Source organism: Ramularia collo-cygni, assembly GCF_900074925.1.
Source record: "Ramularia collo-cygni strain URUG2 genome assembly, contig: RCC_scaffold01, whole genome shotgun sequence".
NCBI classification, from domain to species: Eukaryota; Fungi; Ascomycota; class Dothideomycetes; order Mycosphaerellales; family Mycosphaerellaceae; genus Ramularia; species Ramularia collo-cygni.
This window is the reverse complement of record NW_019716255.1, coordinates 3675740-3697485: the sequence shown is the minus strand read 5'-3', so window position 1 is coordinate 3697485 and position 21746 is coordinate 3675740. Positions and strand designations below refer to the sequence as shown.

Here is a 21746-nt window from a genome sequence, read left to right as displayed (position 1 = left end):
GGTGGACAACGACACAAGACAGCAAATGGTTCATTGACATCCTAGTCACTAACCCCTCCACTGCCTACGCTCCCGCCATCATCATCGCCGAGAATCTGCTCGCCGACCTGGAAGACATTTTCCATGGCATCGTTGAACAGCGCTGGACCCCATACTTCATCCTCTCTCCCTTTGCCCTTACGACTTAGCTTCTTTCCCTTGCCTTCACTGTAATTGTCGAAGAACTCCTCATAAGTCATGATGACTTGATCCCTCACAGCAGCAACCAGAGTTTCTCTGGTCCTCGCATCATCCACAAAAGCCTCGAGTTTGGCCCGCAGAGCAGGCACATCCTTTTCAGCAAGCCCACGCACTGTGCGGACAGCCTTGAGAGGATCGAACTGGTCTTTCGCCTGAGCTACTGCACTGCTTTCCACAGGTGCTGTGATGTGGATCGCGTAGCCGTTGACTAAATCGTTAATAACCGTCCGGAGGCGACCATCAAGCTCAGCTTTTGCGTCGAGCATATTTTCCACGACTTTGGGAAGTAGTCCTCCTCCCACAGCGCCGCCAACTAGGCGAACCCAAGAAGCTGGATTCCACAAACTGCCGCGTTCGCGAAGTTCATAGAAGGTGTTTGTGTATGAGGAGAAATCAAACTCAACCTCAGTCGGAACAAACTCGATGTCAAATGCGACGATTTGCTGTTTAAGGTGGAGAAGATGTATGATCAGGAACAGCTGACCGTCTTGCAGGGCTCGCTTGGAGCTTATCTGCTGACTGGCGTACATCAAGGAGGCGATTGTTGAGTGCACGATTCGGTGGGCGAGATCGTCAAAGACCGTGCTGTTGACGAGCCGATAGATGCGACGGAGGAGCCAGATTGCTTTCCGAAGAGTTGGGTACCAGTGTCGGGTGGAGGACACGCTGCCTGCAGTTGAGAACTGCTTGCTGAACACACTTTCTGCATCGTCTCCCACATCTTCTATCACGTCCGGTGACTTCGGGGCAGGCGCCTTGGGTCCAGACGCGGCGCGCTTTCCCGACAGTGCGGGTCCGGTCTTGTGGCCGTTCACCCCTTCTGCTGCAGCGCGTGGAGTAATTTCGAGATCCTCTGGTTTGGGCTGGTATTTCTCAATACTGTCTCGCAGAACATTCAGGGCCAGAAAGACGAGGCGAGTCTGCGCATCTTCCAGAGCAGGATGTATCAGACTCCCAAAGTCAAGTCGCCTCCCCGGATGTCGACCAGCAACAGCAGCACTTTCAACATCTTCGTCTTCATCCGAATCCACGTCCATGTATCGGCCCTGTATCATGGCGCATAAGTCACACAACTTCTCCATTTTCATTTCGTGGATCGTTCTGGGTCGCAGATGATCATACATGGGCTCCAGCAGGCTTTCCAGAAATTCATACAGAGCCCCCTCGGTCTCGAACCATTCGAACCAAAGGTCGTATTCATCCAGAGCAATGCCACGCACGAAGCCAAGACATGCTTTGGCAAAGGCAACAACATCCATTTGTTGATCAATTGTGGCCAGTTCGTTCATCTTCTTCGCTACCAGGGGCAAGATAAGTCGGCCACGTGTTGCAGCGTAGGATTGATATAGCTCGCGAAGTAAGCTGAGATACTCCGGCTCCCGTCCAGCGTCGACATCGTCGGGGGTGGGTACGGCTCGTTTTTGAATCTCCAACCCAAGTGCTTTCAACTCTGGAGCAGGCACACGAAATTTTGCGTAAAGGAGTGCGGAGTGAGTCGTCTCGTTGAGCTGCCCGGCCTGAACTCGCTTACTGATGTCCGCCGCAATCTCGCCCAATGACTTTGTGAAGTAGTGGCGTATGAGTGTCAAGCCTCGAGTCAGCAATAGGCGATATCGACTCCGATAGGTGGCAGACTCCTTGTGCGATGGATGTGACTCCATGTATGCCAGGCAGTTATCCAGATTGGAGAGCATTTCGGAGAAGTCCTTCCCCTTGACGAGATTCGCAGCTCCTGGAGCGTTGAGCCTTCTGGTCATCGGTTCGAGGTACGCATAGTACTGTGCATTCTCATCGATGGCGTCCGCGAGTGCTGTGAGTCTCCTCTGCTCTGTCACAAGCGATTCGCATTGCTGGCGAAATGCTTCAGTCTGCGCCTCAACGGCCTTGAATGAGTCGGAGAGTGTTGCCAAGAGTTCGAGGGTACTGGTCGTCGACACTAACAGATTGTCCAAATGAGCATCTGATAGTTCCAGCTGTTCTTGGTACGTTTGGTATCCCCAATGGCTTTCCTCTAACAGCTGATCCTCCAGTGCTTCGAACTCGTCTTCAAATTGCAAATCTGCACTTGCCGAGATCGTAGAGCTCTCTCGTATTTGCAAGCTCATTCTCTTCTTCAACACGGCCTCTTTTCTGGTGTATGCGTGCACTGCATGGAAGAAGTCGTGATAGCTCCGCGCTCTCCGGGCGACAGAAGCTTTAGGTGGTCCACTCCAGGCATCATCTTCCTCTGCAATCTCTTGTATAGACTCTATCGCTACCTCAGATTTCTCCTCGGCCTACTTCGCAATCAGAATGGCACGGCTGCTGGGCGAAAGATGGCTTACTGGCTGCTGAAGCAGTGAAGCTCTTCGGGTATGCTGAGGGGGCTCCTTGGTAGCTGCTGGCAGCGATGTGAGATTATGGAACCAAGCATCGTCCATTGCGTTGTATCGGCAGGGATGAACTGCCCATACATCAGGACATTGACAAGCTGTACACAATCTCGCAGCGAGTGACGTTCGGCGGCAGAAGTCCAGGTTCTATCCCGCTGCTAAATTCAGCGCCGCCTTGCTCCACAATCCACGACTCCACGAGTTTCCGCCAACCGAAACTCTCTTCGACCTCACTCCTTTGAAGGCTTCTCCCTCGCTTGAGCCACCCTCGCCACATCGGTCTCGCCCAGTCACAATGTGTGCCTGCTCAACAACAGAGTCATGACCCACTCATTCGTCCCGTTGCAGCGCAATGCAATCTATCATCGCGGAGGCGGCCTTGGGTAGCACACGCCTCCCGCGTGTCTAAAGCGAACGCAGAATGCAGGCGAGGATGAGGGTGTCCCGGCTACATGCATGTTCGAGGCCCTCATGCCCTTTTGGGAGCTTCGATGGCTCTATTGATAGTATAAAGACCAAGGACTCTCTTTCCTACGAAGATGTTCTATTCTCTCAGCTCGTTCCACGGTGTCCTTCCCCGCATCGTCTTTCCTGATATCGCTCGCTCCGTCTGTAAACATGGATCCATACCAATGGCAACAGATTCAGCTACAAATGCGCTCGCAAGGGTTCAATCCAGCCGACCCTGATCATTATGACCGCTTCCTCCAAAACGCTCGACAACCAGTGTACGCTACGAACCGGACGGGACCTCCTGTCAACGTCACACGAGGATGGGTTGTAATAGAGAAACGCGGAATCTTCGTCAAAAATCTGTAAGTGCTGGGGGGCTAAAGCGGGGATGATCACAGTTTCTGCTTGAACCTCCTCAACACGGGTCGAATCCAACCATTACCAAATGCTTACGCCTGCACAGCAACTTCAAAGCCAACGAGGAAGCCATTTCCAATTATTTCATGCGCGCTGGCGTGATCCTCAGCCTTGACCTTCAACGAGACCATCAAACCAAAAAGTCCAAAGGGAGCTGCGTGATCATGTTCGACAGCGCCAAATCCGCCCAGAGAGCTATCAACATGTTCGACGGCAAATCTTTCATGGACATGCGTTTGCTCGTGCGAGAAGTCAAGGAATCCACAGCTGTCCACACCCCATCTGCAGCTCCCGCTCCTCCTTCACAGTCTACCGCTAGAAATGCCGGGCCGCCACTTATTGTTACGAGTACCCCAAGGCAGAGCAGACGCACAGCTCCTCGAGATGGTCAACTTTAGCCGGCGCGGGTATCATATGCGGTTCTGATAGCGCGAGAGATCAAAATCAACGTGGAAGCTTCGCGAGCGGTCTAGTTTCACATGCGACGTGGTCGCCAATTGTTACACAGCGTGAACTGCAAAACAAGGCAGGGCGGCTGCTAGTTGGGGTGGTGTGCTTGAGAATCTGGGTTGGCAAAAGAAGATTATGATTGAATGAATTACGTTGCAATTGCGCTCGCCATCGATTGTGTCCATCGTGTCGAAGACGCCTTGATTATTGTCATCATCTTCACATGTCAACACGCAAGCAGAACGCAGTCATCCATCAGCCCTGAAAGTAATGCATCGAAGACTTGCATGCGATCTCATCACGACAGCAGCAGCTACCCGCTGTCACATTTTCGTGCTGCCTTGGGTCCATGCGAACAAGAAGTCATGCCATAGCTGCAAGATATCCCCGCTCAACCGGTTGTCTTCCCGTGGTCTCACGAGCCAAAAGAGTGTAGACGGTCCGATGTCGTCCGACCTGCACGTCAACAGCTTTTTGTAGTACAGGAAGTGGAATGACATACGAGATACGTATTGACGAGGGCTAGACCTTTCCAGGAGCCTGGTATCTGGACGATCGCTGTTGGGTCGTCCAATGCCTCGCCAGGACATAGCCGCGAAATTAATGAGCTCGCCTCTCGCTAAGGCACGTTGGGGAGGCGACAGTGGAGAATGTTATCCGATTCTGCCTGGCAAGAGGACGGTCTCTGGCGCACGCTGCATGCACGAGAAGAGCTGAATGCCGTGGGACATGACTCCGAGTCTGGAGAAACTGTGGAGTCGGCATCAGCTTCAACCACTTTCAGTTACTGTCGTCTGTCGTGAGCGGGTGCTTGCTTTAAGTTGCGGACCTAATCTTCGAATGCTGCTATCCATATACCTGGTTTCTTGTTGGCCAAAACAACCAAACGAGACTCTGGGCTCAACTCCGAAGGGGCGCTTACACAGATCGTCGCCTTGCTACCTTATCCACGACACCGCTGCGGCCCATCACCCGATCGTCTCCTCTGGGCGGCTGTACAGGAGATGCATGTTGTATGCGTGCCGCTGCTCAGTTCTCGTGCGGCTTGACATGGCACGATGGTGCATCCAGATGATAGGTTTAAGGAACGTCCAGGTCAGAGCTCCACTGTGCCCTTGATTGTAAGGTTTTGACCCCGATGCAAAAGGGTTGGCAATGCGATCTGAACCTGTGYCGCGTGCAGGTGGCCTGCAGACTGTGTCGCATGGCATCGGGCGTCGTGAGGAGATCGCTACATCTATAGTTGTTTGACATGTTTTGACCAAGTTCGCTCCCAAATCGGACTGCCGAGAGAGGGTTTGGGCAGTTTGATAGGCTACGGGTGAGTTCTTCCGGGACATTGCTGGATGTGACGGGCCGACTTTCACGTTGCACAAAGACTGATTTTGTAGGCCATACCTAGGTAGCAAGCCTCGCTTTGGCCGAGGTTGTAGCTTGTGCATATGAAGCCACCACTGGGACCATGGCTTACCTGTCGATTTGGGAAACGGTCGACGCGCCTCATCCTTCACGCGAGATCAAAATCGGAGCCTCCTTGTTGCGGGTGCCGCTGGAATTGTCCGTGATTGCGCACGAGAGCGGTTAAACATGCACTTCCTGTACAGCCGGTAAGCGTCGCACGAATTCCAAGTATGGAGCATTCTGGCAAGAGTGTATTCGAATTCATGCAATTCAATGAACGCTACCTGAGCTGTCGTCTCCTGCGTAATTCAACCGTGGAACGCCTCGCAATTCGTGTCAAAATGATCGCTCGCTATAACTGACTGTGACTGTGATTATTTAAACGCTGTGCTCTGGAGTCTCATTCTCCGCAACCACAGCAACTCCAAGACCCCGATCTGGTGACGATCTTATGAGCGCCTCTTGCCTTCTTGCTCTCATGAAGTCGGACGCAGCTCGAATGAGGATGAACCAGCCCACAATCATCAAGAAGTATGAGAGCCAGTCGGTTGTCGACATGCCGCCGTCCGCGCCTCCATCCTTTCCGACATCCGAGGGATCGAWGTCGTGAGCATTGGGGTCGTCTGGTACTGAACCATCTCCCGGCACACTGCCTGGGGCGTCGGGTGCAGTATCGGCAAGATTGGAAGCTGCGTAGCGCATCTGGAAGCCATATTGTACAAGAGTGATTCCCAGTCCGGCGCGAGAGCCATGTTTCGCCGCGTGCGTTGTGTGTAGCAGATAGGTCAAGAGGAAGCCAATGATTTGGAACGACGTGGATATCAGACCATTCCAGATAAAAGAAAAAAATGAGCCCACAAGAAGGCCGTCGACGAATACATCATCGGGGTTGCCAGTAAGATTGTAGGGAGATAGAACGTGCGTTTCCCAGTAGGGCGGCGTCGCGTCCGCAGAAGCTTCTTCGTAGGTCTGTGGGATATAGTTCAGTATGTGTTTGGTCTGTGGACCACTTTACAATGTTACTTACCGGAGGCTTCTCCTCCAAGTCCTCGCCGACTTTAGGCTTGGCGCTTATGTTTGCAAAAACCCCATCGTTGGCCTGGCTGCCTCCTCCGACTACTCGCCCGCTGCCTCCTGCCGGCACCGCGTTGGTGAATGTCGGTATCGCCGTCACCGTCCTCGCTGGCGCATCGGGTCTTGGCGCTAGCGTGGCGCTCGGGCTGCTGCTGGTGGAGTTTCCCATCAGCCTCCTACGGTCTCGGGTGTCGTCATCGTCGTCGTCGGCATCGGAAGGTGCATCAAATGCATCGTCGAGGTCGCGCTCCTCCTCGGAGCTTTGGCGGGCGGTATCGCGTGAGTGGCGGCGGGATGAGGGGTGCGAGCGAAAGGACGGAGGTGGCGAGTTGGGAATGGCTACAGGTGTATTCGCTAGGCCATGATCTTCATCGTCGTTGTCTAATGCTGCGACCTGCATCACACGTTAGTATGTGTTGAGGGGACCGTCATTCTCCAGGAGCCATGCGAGGAGGCGGCTATCACTCACTCGTTCGTAGCGCTGGGAGCTCATGGCTCACGCTGTCGCGGTCTCAGGGCCAGTCGATGCACAATTTGTCGTAAGTAAAGTTGAAATCTGTCTAGAGCGTAGACGTAGAGAGTAGAAGTAGAAGGCAAGGAAAGTATGGGGTGTGGTGTATGGCGGGTTGGAAGTGATCTCGCAGGTCATGATGTGTGGCGCAGGCAGCGTGTCTCACCAGCGCCGATCGGATAGATTGTCCGGGGTACGAGAACCCTATCAGCAGCCAATGTAAAATTCGCCAGTTGCTTTCTTTGTATCTTGTGGACAACTCCATTTATCGCACATAGCTATACTTGTCATCCATTGACGTGAATAGAACGGGTTTTTGGACTTGCCATCATGGGTCTCATCGATGACGATGACGATGACATCCCGTGAGTTGATTGTGATTCCCATCTGCATGTTCTTGCTGACCCTCGCGCAGCCAATTGTCAGCAGATACTCTCAAATTGTTGCAAGAGTTCAATACCGAAAAGGATGAGCGATCGAAACAGTTCGAGGCCTTGAAGACCAAGTCTGAAAATGAGAGCAAGCTATCGATGGATCTGTTTGGGGAGGACTGGAATGCAAGCCAGGTACCGAAGCATTATTCATTCACGACATGCCAATGTCTTCTAACGCGATTCCAGTTCTGGTACACCGATCAGACTGCGCGCCTGTTGGCCCATGAGCTACTCAAAGATGCCACCCCAGATTCTGCAATCGCAGTTGTCTCCACGCCTTCTGTGTATGTCGCGCTTCGCAACATTTTGTCCGAAAACCCAGACCTCCCTCGCCCACAGATGGCGCTACTAGAGTATGACCAGCGATTTGAAGTCGTCGGTCCGGACTTCAAGTTCTACGATTACCAGCACCCTCTACGACTTCCAGCCGAGCTCAAGGGAAAGTTTGACAGGATCATAGTCGACCCGCCGTTCCTGAACGAGGACTGTCAAACCAAGGCGGCTTTGACCGCACGATTCCTTGCGAAGAATTGGGATAGCGGCTCTGTTCGATTCATCTCTTGCACGGGTGAGCGAATGTCTGGTGTGATTCTAAAATTGTATCATGGAATCGGGGTCAAGACCACTACGTATGAGCCAAAGCATAGCAAGGGCTTGAGCAACGAGTTCTGGTGTTATTCCAACATCAGCGATACCGAGGAGTGGAGCTGGCGCGAGYTTTGAAATCATGAAGACTGGCCCTATCATTGCAGTGCGAATGACTAGATTCCCTCCCAAAACAGAGCTCTGACATTATCCAATGTGGGGGAATAGTCAACGTCCACCGCAAGAGAAGACAGATGATCGCATGTGAACGTCTTGGCAAAGGGACTCCAACGCTCGAGGCAAACGTCTCCCGCATCTTAGCGTGCTTTCCAAATTGGTCGAGAAGTCGGTCCTCTGCGGCGCCTCGAAAACTCCACTTCGACATTGACGATACCTCAGATCGAGCGCCGCTCGAGAGGTCCGAAGCTCGCCCTCAGCTTGATGCAAGTTTCCGCACTACGCAAACAGCACCTACGTTCTCCGCAGTCCAAAGGTCTGCGAGGTCTGGATCCTGGTAATGCCGGACTTCCATCAGTTGCTCCTGGGCCAGGTTTTTGTGTCTCCCGTCCGCAACACCGGCCGTCGATTTTCGGTTTCGTGGCCATGCCCAGCATCTCCAGCATCAGAAGATTGATCTTCTACTTCTCAAATTGAAAGTGAATATCGAAGTTGACGTAAACATGCACATCATATTGGATTGGCCGTGAGCTGCCGCGCCGTATCATTCAAGCAGCAAAAGCCCGCGTAAGACACAGGAAGAAGTACAACCCAACCAGAAGCTGCAGCGTCTATCGCGCGCTCGAAACGTGGAAGACAACGCAAAAGCAGGCACAATGATCGGAAATAGGACCCTAGGGAGAGAGTATGGACACACAGACACACACCTCAGGCATGTGATACAACAGGGGGTGCGCAGTCACAGTGTACGCCTGAGACAAAACATGATATCCAGCGGACTTCTGGCATGTGGTTCCGTCATACTTCTTTGGCTCTGCCGGAACAGCTTTACGGCCAGGTCGGGCAAGCTTGACCGCTTCGGCTAATTCGGCCGACAGCAATATTCCAGAGAGTACAATATCCTCGAACATCAGTTGTTACAATTCCAAGAAAACCCTCAAATCGTCTGTCTTTCAGCAAGCGCGACATCAAAATGCAGACAGCAGTAGACGCGGCAGGAAATACACGCCTTAGAGCTTCCTTGGAGCGATCAGCAGCAGGCGGGGCGCCCAGTATTGGCCAATGGTTAGAGTTTCCTGGCTATACACTCGCAAGGACTGTAGCTTCATTGGGCAGTGATTGGGTGCTCATCGACTGCGAGCATGGAAACATTGACGATGCCGCCATGTATCACGCCATAGCTGCTGTGTCCACCGCTGGCTCCAGTCCCATCGTCAGAGTTGCTGGAAGTGAAAATTGGATGATCAAGCGAGCTCTGGACGCCGGAGCACATGGCATCATGGTCCCGATGTGCGAGACTGTCGTCTGTCGAGACCCAGAGGKCAAGCTGTAATGCAAAGTGCTAACGAGCGTGTTAAGGAGCAAGCAAAAGCGGTGGCTCGTTTCGCTCACTATCCCAATGCGTCCTTTCCACAAGGGACTCGTGGTTGTGGCGGACTCTTTGGTAGGCTACCCGATACCTTACAGTCTATTACAGTCGTGCTAACGGGCTATGCCAGCCAACGCCAGCTTCAACGCCTCTCCTCAGGACTATCTGCGCCACGCGAACGAGCGCATAACCGTGATAGTGCAAATAGAAACACGAGCGGGAGTTGAGAATTGCGAAGAGATCGCCGGGGTAGATGGCATTGACGCTCTGTTTATTGGTCCGAACGATCTCGCTTCCAGCCTAGGTCACTTTGCCTTCGATCATCCCAAGATTGCTGAAGTCCAGGAGGCGACCTCGAAAGTTCTGGCTGCTGTCAAAGCAAAAGGCAAATTTGGCGGTCATTGGTGTACAGKAGCCGACCAAGCCGCAGAGCGTCTGAAGCTTGGCTGGCATTTTGTGAATTGTGGAGCGGATATCGTAGCTATTACCGGATGGATGACCGCCGAAATGGCGAAGTTGAAGCAGCTGACATCCAGCTGAGATATGCAGGAGGCCACGCAGCGTCGACACGACGGATCATAAACATTAGCAGCGCCCTCAACTTCTCTCACCATTAAATCACAAGTCGCTCTGCTGGTAGCAAAGGTTCTAGCAGCTCCAGAATCGTCGACCCTGCACGGGGCAAGATCTCAAGCGGTGTGAAGGTGACCGAGGGTATCTTGTCTCGCTAACATATTCCTCATATTCGCAGCTCTTAGAGGGTGCCGTCGTCCTCAGACTCCAGACTAATCAATTCAACTTCGTCAGTAATCCTTCGTCAATAAGCATCGATAGGCTCATGAGCATCATCTGCATCCCAAAGATATGTTCGCCCAAACTCCAGCATGCATTCTCCCATCTTCGCCCACCAGTCATGCAGCCTGGTAGACAGAGATGACGATGGTCATGAACGCACACTTTTGCCCAGGCCTCCCAGAATCGGCCTTGCTCGACAGCTCGACCGATATCCAAGACATCAATCTAAGCCTCGCCACCGCATGCAATATTCCATGGAAGAGGAAAGTCACATTCTGTGCAGCAAGTGCTATCAGAGAAAAGATCAAGGAGCGCAGCATCTCAGGACCTTCTTCCCTGTTATATCTCGTGGACGTCGCGGCCGTGTCACGAAATATTGGCAAATCTCACGACAATCATTTAAATTCCACAGGCCGTGTCACTGAAGACACTTTTACCTCCATTTGCCATTTCGATCTTGTCGAATTTTGATCGCCTTCCCCTCCAAAAAAAAAACTCTTGCCGCCAGCGTGGGTCTCAGATCAGCACGGATGATCTCACTGGTGGTGGCCGATCGAACTTCTAACAAAGGTCAGCAAGGGGTTAACGTAATTGTGCAGTTTGGGGTGAGTCTCCTACCTTCAGCTCTGGCATCGGTTATGGCAGAGTGGGCTGCTGATCATTGCGAAGGAGGAGGTTGAGGAAGGCGATGCGGATCTGAGCATGCCCCATGGTTGAACAATGGGAGAAAGGGATTTTAGGTCGTTCGAATTTATAAAACTTCCGTGGGCCGGCTGCGAGGGTTGGTAACTTTTGACTCACATGTCACCTGCACCAGATGTGCTGCGTGTCATCAACTCGCCTCTTCTTGTTCGCTCAATCGAGATCACGGCCCTGAAAGGATTGGATAGCTGCGATGGGCTGCCCGTGATTAAGTCAGTCGTGATGGTTTCAAATGAGCTCGGCAGTCGCATCGACAAATCACTTACAACATACGTGTATAGAGCAGTATCCTTGCCATGCATAGGCCATGACTTTTGTAGCATGTGTAAAGACACGCGTTCCATCTTCCCTAATCGTTGCCTCATTGTCGATCCTACACCTCGAAGAGAACGCAGCTGGAGGAATAGAAACGCAATGTGCGAACATGATGTATGAGACGGGTAGAAGCATATCGGAAACGAGCTCTCACAGCCACTTACAACATGGCCTCTCCATGTTCACCCTGAGGCTGACGGTAGTGTACAAGTAGGTATTGTTACATAGTCAGTACACCAAAATCCACGATCCTCCACCATGCAAAGCGTCCGCATCGAGCTTACTTTTTCCCATCATCGGCCTCCTCCATTACATGTAATACCTTGGCTCGTTGAACACGTGATAGCGGTGATCTCTCACTCCCTGTCCCTTGAACATGGCTGGGAACCTATACGCCTCTGGGACCTGCTCTTCAGATATCATGTCATTGGTGCCTTCAGGCTGTCCAACAATGAATTTGCCAACCTATCATCCATAATTAGCATTATTTCGTTGCCAGTATACTCTCGCAAGAAACTTACCTGCAGCTCCGTGTCCGTGATAGTGCTCCGACTAACACGAGCGTAACCGRTCCTCCTCATGCCCTTGTAGAGAATGTACTCGCACCAACGATCCCAATCGCTTGGATCCACGTCTCGCATGCCGCTCCTCTCAGAAACATACGTATTATAGTTGCCCTGCTGAGGCTTTGTCACGAGGTAACTGAGCAGAATGCTAGGTCTTGGACTCGCGCCCATCAAATCAGCCAGATACTCGCTCTGTAGCCGTCGGTCTTCGGGATCCTCTTCCTGGCCCGAGTGGAAGACAAACACATCGATGAGTTCGTCATAAGCGAGGATTGTCGCGTGAATGGCTGGTGCAAGCTCGCCCACGGGACTGGGTAGGAGATGATGCGTCGAGTTGATGATGGGGAATTTGGAGAGGAGTGCTGCGCCCCAGGTGTGCTTGTTGGGACCCGGACCGTAGTCAACGTACATGCCGAGTTCCTCAGCAAGGTATTGTGTCGTGTCACGATTGCCCATGATGATACGCTGCAGGTCGCTCTCCAGCAGACCTACCAGATCAAGCTCGGTCTCGCGAATCAGCTGCTCCATGCGACGCTCCGAAGACCAGAGTCCATTGTCAATGCTGAAGTGGATGGTCCAGATCCCGGCCGTGATGAGCTTGGCGTCTTTGTGGTACGGCTCATAATTGTAAGTTGGGAAGCGCAGGTACGCAACGCTTGCACTAAGGAGCTGCAAAGCTAGTAGCACATAAATGTAGTAGCTGCGCTGCCTCCGCGCGGCGGGGTTTTGAGGTGGACGGAAAGACTTTTGCTTGGCTGGGGGGCTGTTGTGTTGAGAGGAGAAGACACCTGCTCCAATCATTATCATCGTTGTAGCCATTACCCAGTCGGTATGCTCTCGGACAAGTGGACCGCCTGGAACAAAAGCGTATGCGACCACCCACACATGGAACAGCACCATGAAGTTGTAGATGAAGAAGCCAAGAAAGAAAGTTCGGCCTGGGGCGAAGCGGACGGCGTTTGAGATGAGAGACGGCGTAACTGCCATTAGGTAGATAGTCAGGACAAGACCACCGTAGTAGCCCGTCCAGTGGCTGAAGCATGTCAGAACCGCAGCACCGATGGAACCGATTCCAAAGACACCCCAGCTACGAGCAACATTGGGATAGAACTGTCCGAGGACCAACCCGATTGCCATTGCGAGTATTGTCCAGGCTCCATGCGGACTCGCAAGCGGGCCTCGGACCGGGTAACCCTCCCAGACCCAGAGAATCATTGTGCTGGAGTCTGAAAGCAGTGAATGAAGGCCAAAGAAGCACCCGCCCAATCCGAGGGCTGCGAGAAGCGACGACCCCTTCGCCTTGGGCTGTGCTGGAGCGCTGTCAATGTTCTTCGAGTCCACCTGGTACGCTCGAGCGAGAGCTAGGAAGAACAGGACAATTCCGGTCTTGTTCAAGCCACCATTCTCCGCGTGCATGATAGGCCAGATGGGATTGTTCGTCCAGAAAGCGAACTTGGCAACGCTACTAGCGATCAGGCCGATCAACCACGCGGAGACTCGGGCTTCCAGCATCGCCGGGCTGTTGCGGTAGCGATGCCACGCTGCAGTCCAAGCGAGGCATCCCTGCCACACAGCAAAGCTGACGGCTGCCAAGCGATACTCTGGCTTCTTGACCTGGTACGCAAGAAGACCGGAAATGGTGGTCAGCAGCACGGTTGGAATGGACTTGGAGAGAAATCTTCGGAGGGGAGGGATTCCAAGAAGGAAGGGCGAGATGGTGGACATGACAGCAACCTCGTAACCTGAAATACCCATGTGCCAGAGCGGGAAATACCACACGACGACACCCAGGGAGGTGAGGATGGTCCAGAATGTGAACTGGGATATGGTCAGCATCCATGATCTCCCTCGGGTCGGTCGATCTTACACCAAGATACACATCCGCAGCCGCATCAAGCATTTCGCCCCAGGAGAAGCGGGTGTCAAAAACCTGAGCCACAGGCTTGCCCTTCTCCTTCTCGAACACCTCATCCGCAACTCGTCGCTTGTCCCTGTACGAATATACCATATCAGCTCTTGCATCCGTGTGATGAGCGAGCTCACCGTACCAGCTATTTTGGAAGCCGCTGCACGTACCCTCTGCTCAGACCCTTGACGTCTTTGACGACCAGCTCAAAGCTGCTAAAGTCCAGGGCTGTTACAGCGTCAAACCCAACATCGAGAAGAACGAGAGCCCATTCGAAGAAGGCGTAGATGGTGTATGCTGCGACAATGATCAGTTTGAGGGTGTCCGACCTGCATGTTCGTTTGGAAACGCACCTCCTGGCACACGATGCACTTTGTGCTGGATGAAGAAGTATACCAGAGGAACCAAGGTCCCAAAGAAAGCACCAGCCAAGTACTTCCTGTACTTGATGGCTTGTGGGTTGGGTGGGCTCAATGCCAAACATCCCAAGGTCCATGGCAGCGTAGCCACCAAATAGCTGATCATGAAAATGTCATGCCAATCGTGATCATCCGTGCTCGTCACATATGTCCATCCTCCACAAGTCAGAGTACGAAAGACACCCACGCCAGCAACGAACTTGGGCAGTGAGCTATTCGGCCTGTTGGCTAGGCAGTACCACAAGAAGACCAGGGCGAATCGTGGACCCGAACAGATGGCGATAAAGAGCTGAAAGACGGTGCGTTCGGGATAGCGATCGCCAATGGTTGCGCTTACGGAGGGGAACCATTCGATGGGATAACCAAAGTGCTCATTCTGCACAATTTTGTGGTAGTGAAGCGCCATACCGACGATCAACGCGCCGAGGAAGGCGCCATATGCGGTAATCGTGTGCATGTGCGAAATAAAGTGACCGGGAATCTAGGCAAGGCGCGTGTGAGAGCTGCAGTTGGCGGATGGGACGGGAATCGCTTACCACGGCGACGACATCGCCGTCGCGGTGTTTGGGAGGCATCCTGGATCAGAGCTTCCCGCCGCGGGTGGTGACAAAAGAACGACAAAGAAAGGGAGGTGAACACGGTGGGTGTGATGAGATGGGTTAATGTTTCTGACACTTGGAAGCTGGAACGCGTGCTATGAAAGTGCTCCTGAGATCCTTGCAATACGAGGCCGAGGATCGGCAGTTTTCACGTTCCGCATCCCGCGTCCCGCGCATTGGGTACAACGATGTCACATGCAAAACCTGTTCGTCGCCTGTATTGTATGAAAATTTCGGTCTGCTGGGCTATGGTTGGTGTTCGACGTAACCTTTGCTGCCACCGTTGATGCGACTCGGATGGACTTCTGTGGGTAGTTTGCACGTCCGGGCGGTCCTTGTCGAAAAGTTGCGGTGCTGAAATGTGGATGATGTTCTGCATATACAGACGCGAAATATATTTCATCAACAATTTAAACAATATACTCAACAGATACACCCGTAGCTGCATGTAGCTTTATGAAAGATGTGTGCTGATATGATCAATACACGCTACGCCTTTATGATGTGAATGAACAGCGGTCGAACAGATCAACATACTACTACCCAAACCCTAACCCTACGCGTTCTCGGAACGTGGCTGTAGCGGAGACGAAGCTTCGCACGCGAGCCGTGGGAGCCACGATGCACAGTTTGGGAGATGTGGAAGCGTGAAGATACGAAACATTTCTAGCATAGCGGGCTTGACATACGAAGGCAATTCGTTGTATAGAAGATCAAGCTGAATGTGCATGCAAATGTGCTAGGTACTCCTCCTATAGAGAGGCCATTCATTAGGAGCAATTGCCGGTTTGAGACCGCGTCAAGTGAAAGAAATTGATTGGACAAGGTCTTCCCGGTGGTTGAACCGTCATGACCAGGATYGTGCCCGCGTGCCGCCGGTGGTGGCCTTTATCCAAATCGTGACAATCAATCCTTCTTTGTTGCATCACACTCGCCGGAAGAGGTCGTTTGGAGCATATATCTCTCCTGGACGAGCGAGGACTTGTACGGAAGATTTCTGTACAAAATCATCATCGTCGACCAGAATCCGAGCTTGTCATCAAAAGTCCATCTTCACAGCTTTGACAGCTTCTTCAAACTTCGCGTGCTGCATCGACATCCTCCCTCGCCTTTGCGCCCGCCCATCCCCAGCGCGTCGAGTACCTTTGAGGTCTGCAGGTCCAGCAGGTCACTTCGACGCCGCGCTCCTCTCTATCGTCTATCGCATCGCATCGCACACCGCACCGCACATATTCACTTCGCCCGAGAAATTCCAGAGAGAGCCGCCCTTCCACCATCCACCATGTCGAACATCATCGGCAACCGCAACAGCACCCCAGAGTCGTCCAGTACGCCGCTATCGTCTCAGGGGTCGACGCTACGCCCGCCGCAGACACGTCCTCTCGGTGGTTCCTCTGGCCACCACTTGCGCGCCTCGGCCGACATGGGCCACTTCGGCCAGTCGTCGACATCTCCCCTGGCCACCCGCGGCATTCGTCCCGCTAGTGAGGTGTACTTCACCCACTTCCAGCAGGGTGTCGGCACTGGGAATGCTGATGAAGTGGCCGAGCGGGCTGCACAGCAGTGGATCGCTGACATAGATCAGTACGAGAACACCCTCGAGGAGATGGCTGCCGCCACACTTGATCAAGATTTCAAAGATGAGCTGAGTGCTATTGAGCAATGGTTTCGCGTGCTAAGTGAGCCCGAACGTACCGCTGCCTTGTACGCTCTCCTCCAGCAGACGACACAGGTGCAGATTCGCTTCTTCATCCAGGTCCTGCAGCAGATGGCCAAGAATAGCCCCATGTCCGGTATGCTCTCGCCGGCCACGTTTGGTGAGAAGGATCCAATGTCCTCGCGTATGACAGATGCCATGAGCAAGCTGAACGTTGAGGGTGGCTCGCGTGGCTCCTTCGGCTTTGGCAGCAAGCCGCCACCATCTCCAGGAGCCAAGCGTATGTCGCAGCTAGACCCAAGCACCATCAAGTCCATGTTCCCAGATGCAGCGAACGCGATCGAGGACCAGAAGGCCGAGTTCCAAAAGACCACCGGCTCCCTGCCCAAGTCCAACAGGAACAGTGCGATTGGCGATCGCTCATCTCAGTACATGCCAGCCATGGCCCAGACAGATGAGGACAGTTCCAAGCGGAATGGTGTCTCTGGCATTCCATCAGGCCCATGGCGGTCTGCTAGCAGCTCGGAGAACCAGCCGCCAATCGGACGTCCTAAATCATCTTCTAGCAATCAGTATGCGACTGCGACTGCACCAATGGGCCAATTTGGTACGAYGCCCTTGTCTGCACGCCTCCCACCAACTCCTCGTGGTTTCCCGATCTCGAGCGACAACAACATCCAGAGTCAGACCATCAGCGCCAACGATAGCTCTGGCATGCCGATTCTCTCTCCGTATGCCCCTGGGGCAAGCTGGGCATCAATGACTAATACTCCGATGGTTCCCAACTTCAGCCAACAGCAAAGTGGACACCAGGCTGACATGGTCGCAAACGCCACAGCAATGAAGTTGGCGGCTCTGTCCACCGTCAACAACCGCCTGCAGCTCGATGACCCCCGCAAGTTCCGCCGCACGCGCTCGCAGGAAGGCTCCCAGCAGCCAATGTCGCCAGGCATGCCATCCAACATCCTCATGACCAATGTACACGGCCAGGTACTCACCCCGCAGCAAGCCGCGGCCATGCAGCAACATCACCTAGCCAGTATGCAAGCCAATCGTTCGCGTCCAAACTCCCCTGGTATCGCCATCACTGGTCCACCAGGCAGCAACGCGAGCATGGGTATGATGCCGCCGCACACGGCGCAACAGAACGGCTATCTTGCGGCATACGATGGCAACGGTAGCATGGGCGGGATGAACAATGGCATGGCAGGCTCCAACTTTGGACAAGTCTACATGGGTGGCTACAGCGAGGGCTATCTCTCTGACGCTGGAGGTTCTGGAATGGGAGGCGAGCGAGGACGCTCGCCGAGGGGGCGGAGAGGCAGTTCCAAGCCGCCAGAAGACCCCACCGATCTCACTCTGCTGAGCGACATTCCGAACTGGTTGCGTACGCTGAGGCTGCACAAATATACCGACAATCTGAAGGATATGCGATGGCAGGATCTGGTAGCCCTGGACGATGCTGGACTGGAAAACAAAGGCGTGGCTGCCAAAGGTGCCAGAAGCAAGCTGCTAAAGGTGAGATGCCTAGACTGTGGTGTTTGATTCCACGCATCGCTAACTTTTCTCAGGTATTTGAGCAAGTTCGCGAAGCTCAAAACGATGGACGCATTTAGAAATCTGCTGTGTGCGCGATCGAGCTGGAACCCGCTCGCCCGGCATTGACCACTATTCTCAAAAGACACGATGTCTCTGTTACAAACGTTACTAATTACGATGTCCATCAGACAAATGACAGCATTGCCCAATGTACGGAGAGCGCGAGCATGAAAAGGGTGTCACTGGGGTAATTGGGTTGATTGTTGAATGCTGCTGGTGAGCAAATATGCAGAGTGAGGTGAGAACAGGGGATTGGACCCCTGACACGCTAAAAGTGGGCGAAACTAGATTCATTCACTCACCTCCACGTGGCGAAGATCACGTAATAAAATTCACAGAACCTTCCTATTATCAAATCTTTTGTTCTATTGTCTGAAGCAGCCCGCATTGTTCAAGGAAAAGCCACGCGGCAATGTCACAAAGACATCCTCTGCACAGATCACAATGATTTCTTGTCCTTCTGACAAGCACAGCACAAGACCGAGGAGATTGCATTCACGGCAGCAAGCAGCCGTCATATAATCGACGGCTCTTTCGTGGCCTGGCCAGATCTTTCGAAACACTCCCTCACATCACCACTCAAACCTCCAAGACTTGTCTGAGACAACTCTTCTCGACCCTATTCCATCAACCAAGCAAACAAATTGCACCGGCTGCAATCTCCAAATTTCACCACCGCAAACCGATCACTCCTCAAACCTTACAACCAAGTCTTCCAGGCATCATGCTTACACGAAATATCCTCGCGCTGGTCGCAACCACAGCACTCGCTGCGCCACACACTCCTATTAGCGCTCGGGCTGCCACTAATTCAAGTTACTCCCTTACAACATCATATAAGGGCTCAAGCTTCTTCGACAACTTCTCGTTCTACACAGGAGCTGATCCTACTAATGGCTTCGTGAATTACACATCACGTTTGACGGCCGCAAACACCGGTCTCGTGGGCTTCATCCACAATCTCACCTCGAACGCGTCCACCGCCTACATCGGCGTAGATTACAACACCACCACATCCGTGGCTCGCAACTCCGTCCGCCTGATCGGCGACAAGAAATTCAACGCTGGCTCCATGGCTGTCATTGACGTTCGCCACATCCCAGTTCAGAACGGCGTATGGCCAGCCATTTGGATGTTGGGGGCTGATGGCATTTGGCCATCCTCAGGGGAGTCCGACATCTTGGAGTATGTGCACACTGCTGAGGGCAACGCTGTCACTCTTCACACCGCTCCGGGATTTGTCGTCGACAACTCAACCGACGCTTTCCAAGGTAGCCTGGTTGACTCAAATTGCAATGCCGTTGACGCTACCAAGGGCTGCTCTATCACGATGGAGCACGACACATCCAACAGCTCACTCGCGACCGCTGGCGAAGCGTTCAATGCTCAGCGTGGAGGCGTCTATGTTCACGACTGGACAAATGACGGCATCACAGTCTGGCTTTTCCCTCGCGACCAGCTTCCAGCCGATCTCGTCGCAGGACATCCTGATAGCGCCACTTGGACTCGCAAGCCTCTCGCGAAATTCACAGGCAAAGGCGATTTCGGCACGACATTCAAGAACATGCAGCTTATTTTGAACATTGACTTTTGTGGAGACTGGGCCGGAAAGGAAGAGGTCTGGAACAACGGACCGGCAAAGTTGACTGGAGCGAAAACTTGCGCCGAGTACGTTGGAGCAAACCCACTCGCTTTCAAGGAGTCGTACTTTGAGATTGGGAGCATTGACTTCTACTCCGCTGGTGCCCCTTCTTACGACGCCCCGAGCAAGCGGTCATTGTCAGAGCATGATCACGATGTCAAGAGCCATCATCATCATGGTCACCACAATCATGCTGTACCTACCGACTCTGCGTCACAAGTTCAGCCTTCTAGCACTGTTGACGCCCCGGTCAAGAGAAGCGCGACTACCTCCGATGCCTCTGCTACAGAGGTCGCCGGCTGGCTAGTGGCTGCAGGTATGTGCTGTCTCATCGCTGCTTTTCTTTGAATGCAGTTCCGTGCTTTACAAAAAGGATAAGACAACGCAAGTTTTACTTCACTTCTCCTAATGTACTTCTCTATTTGATCGTGCTTCGCAAAATGGCATCGCGTCGTTTTCTTTGTAATGTTTTCGTTTCCTGCTCTTCGGTAGTATCTCGACTTATGTATGGCAGCATCTCCTCAATGTCATTGGCGGTAGACCCTCACTAACCATGACTTCTAGACAACACGACAATTCGTACAGATTCGATGAGCTGGCTGAAGGAATGGAATCAGGCGCTTTGGATGTGAGATGCACAGGTTGGCAGGAGTTGTGGGCGAGTTTGAATGTGCTATAGATAGCAGGCATTGAAGCGTTAGTGAAATTCAATCTATTATTCAAGCCACTTTACTCCGACGAGAGAATTCTTTAGTCAGGTCGCGAGCCGGCCAAGAATAGTAATGGCAGGAACCAATGTAATGATCAGGTAAGTGGTTGCCACTCGGGAGATGTGTGTCATCACGAAAAGAAACGTGTGGCACAAACTGCGAACCTTCACCCCTTTTGAGGAACACCTCACACCTGGTATGGAAGCTTACGCAATCCATGCGCCGATCTTCTTCGGGCCAACAAATACGCAGATCACAGAGTTGAACTTCAAGGAAGCCCGCTGTATGCCGTTGCTAACCCGCATCGCAAGCGCGAAAACTAATCCGTGTCTGATCCCTGTGAGACTCGGAAAGACGAAGACGTGCTGCATTGTGATCTGTCGAGGAAGAGGTCAGGCTGATCAATTCATTTCTCAGAACGGACGCGTCGATGCAGTGACGAGGGAAAGCACGGTTTCCCCGCAATCCACGAGGCTCACAGGGCTATGCACCCTAATCGTGGGGTGCACGGATGCACCTCACAGCACATCATCTGGGTTCGTTCAAAGTCAGTTTCTTCGACTCTCCCGGTTCAAGTCCGGTCGGGTTCATCCAGGCACAGGTACGGAATCATGTACATGGCCTGGGCGGAGTGCCACATTCAGGCTTTCCTCGACGTCTCCTTGGGATCTCTGCATCGCATCCCCGCTGACGGAATCCGAATCTCATGTCCGTTCACCTTATGACAACCATCACGACAAGCCAGACCGGGTTTCATGAAGACGCGGATTTCGTGAACCGATGCTATGCTCAGCTTGACTACACCGTACCACTCAACGCCGGCTTGGTGCTTCGCAGTGGATGGACAGCACGGGTGTCGGACTCTTGGCAAACATTCGAGCAAGCGAACATGCGCGTGAGCCTTGAGGAGATGTCGCGGTGTAATGCCTCGTGGTTGAGGCGTGGATCTGTTTCCGGCACAACGTGCCGTCCACGTATTCATCGAGGCGCCACGCCATGCCGTTATTACCGCGAGATGAAGGAGATTTAAGAATATGCCAAGCTCTGTTAAGCTCTTTAGCTTGACCCGTGATCAGCAGGCAGCAGGCTCAAATTTCTGGCGCCAATTCCAACAGGCTACTGTGGTGAAAAGGTTCAAGCCATATACCACGAAGTAAAAACTTTCGGTAAATCACGCAGCCCGCGAAGTCCCCTGGTGTGAGACAACTCATCTTGAGTCATCCTCATAATATCTGCACTCAAGCATTGGAGTTACGCAAGTGAGATCGCTACCGTGGCAGTGCTTTACGAGATGTCATACATTTCAAAGTAGCTGACAATGCCTCTACTCAAGCCACTCGGCGTCTCGCCGTC

At 53.0% G+C, this 21746-nt stretch overlaps 8 protein-coding genes; 5 read left to right on the top strand and 3 right to left on the bottom strand.

The window, feature by feature from the left end:
* Window positions 1-41: 41 nt before the first annotated feature.
* RCC_01210 (related to subunit of cis-Golgi transport vesicle tethering complex-Sec34p) lies at window positions 42-2660 on the bottom strand (the record flags this gene model as incomplete). XM_023766477.1 has 2 exons in its annotated part: window positions 42-2516; window positions 2565-2660. The coding sequence occupies 2 exons, from the start codon at window positions 2658-2660 to the stop codon at window positions 42-44; spliced, it is 2571 nt and encodes an 856-aa protein (XP_023622245.1).
* Window positions 2661-3230: 570 nt separating this feature from the next.
* Window positions 3231-3880, top strand: RCC_12318 (uncharacterized protein; the record flags this gene model as incomplete). XM_023766476.1 has 2 exons in its annotated part: window positions 3231-3427; window positions 3529-3880. 2 exons carry the CDS (start codon window positions 3231-3233, stop codon window positions 3878-3880), a joined length of 549 nt encoding a protein of 182 aa, XP_023622244.1.
* Window positions 3881-5711: 1831 nt separating this feature from the next.
* Window positions 5712-6900, bottom strand: RCC_01209 (related to metal homeostasis protein; the record flags this gene model as incomplete). XM_023766475.1 has 3 exons in its annotated part: window positions 5712-6302; window positions 6361-6801; window positions 6877-6900. 3 exons carry the CDS (start codon window positions 6898-6900, stop codon window positions 5712-5714), a joined length of 1056 nt encoding a protein of 351 aa, XP_023622243.1.
* A 348-nt stretch (window positions 6901-7248) lies between these two features.
* Window positions 7249-8075, top strand: RCC_01208 (related to NADH2 dehydrogenase (ubiquinone) 40K chain; the record flags this gene model as incomplete). XM_023766474.1 has 3 exons in its annotated part: window positions 7249-7283; window positions 7334-7484; window positions 7539-8075. The coding sequence occupies 3 exons, from the start codon at window positions 7249-7251 to the stop codon at window positions 8073-8075; spliced, it is 723 nt and encodes a 240-aa protein (XP_023622242.1).
* Window positions 8076-9087: 1012 nt separating this feature from the next.
* Window positions 9088-10023, top strand: RCC_01207 (related to 2,4-dihydroxyhept-2-ene-1,7-dioic acid aldolase; the record flags this gene model as incomplete). XM_023766473.1 has 3 exons in its annotated part: window positions 9088-9417; window positions 9474-9558; window positions 9614-10023. 3 exons carry the CDS (start codon window positions 9088-9090, stop codon window positions 10021-10023), a joined length of 825 nt encoding a protein of 274 aa, XP_023622241.1.
* Window positions 10024-11604: 1581 nt separating this feature from the next.
* RCC_12141 (probable FGF receptor activating protein 1) lies at window positions 11605-14761 on the bottom strand (the record flags this gene model as incomplete). XM_023766472.1 has 6 exons in its annotated part: window positions 11605-11760; window positions 11817-13679; window positions 13729-13852; window positions 13938-14064; window positions 14121-14667; window positions 14723-14761. The coding sequence occupies 6 exons, from the start codon at window positions 14759-14761 to the stop codon at window positions 11605-11607; spliced, it is 2856 nt and encodes a 951-aa protein (XP_023622240.1).
* Window positions 14762-16067: 1306 nt separating this feature from the next.
* On the top strand, window positions 16068-18058 carry RCC_01205 (related to VTS1 Protein involved in vacular protein sorting; the record flags this gene model as incomplete). XM_023766471.1 has 2 exons in its annotated part: window positions 16068-17960; window positions 18014-18058. 2 exons carry the CDS (start codon window positions 16068-16070, stop codon window positions 18056-18058), a joined length of 1938 nt encoding a protein of 645 aa, XP_023622239.1.
* A 707-nt stretch (window positions 18059-18765) lies between these two features.
* RCC_01204 (uncharacterized protein) lies at window positions 18766-20315 on the top strand (the record flags this gene model as incomplete). XM_023766470.1 has 2 exons in its annotated part: window positions 18766-19999; window positions 20248-20315. 2 exons carry the CDS (start codon window positions 18766-18768, stop codon window positions 20313-20315), a joined length of 1302 nt encoding a protein of 433 aa, XP_023622238.1.
* Window positions 20316-21746: the final 1431 nt, after the last annotated feature.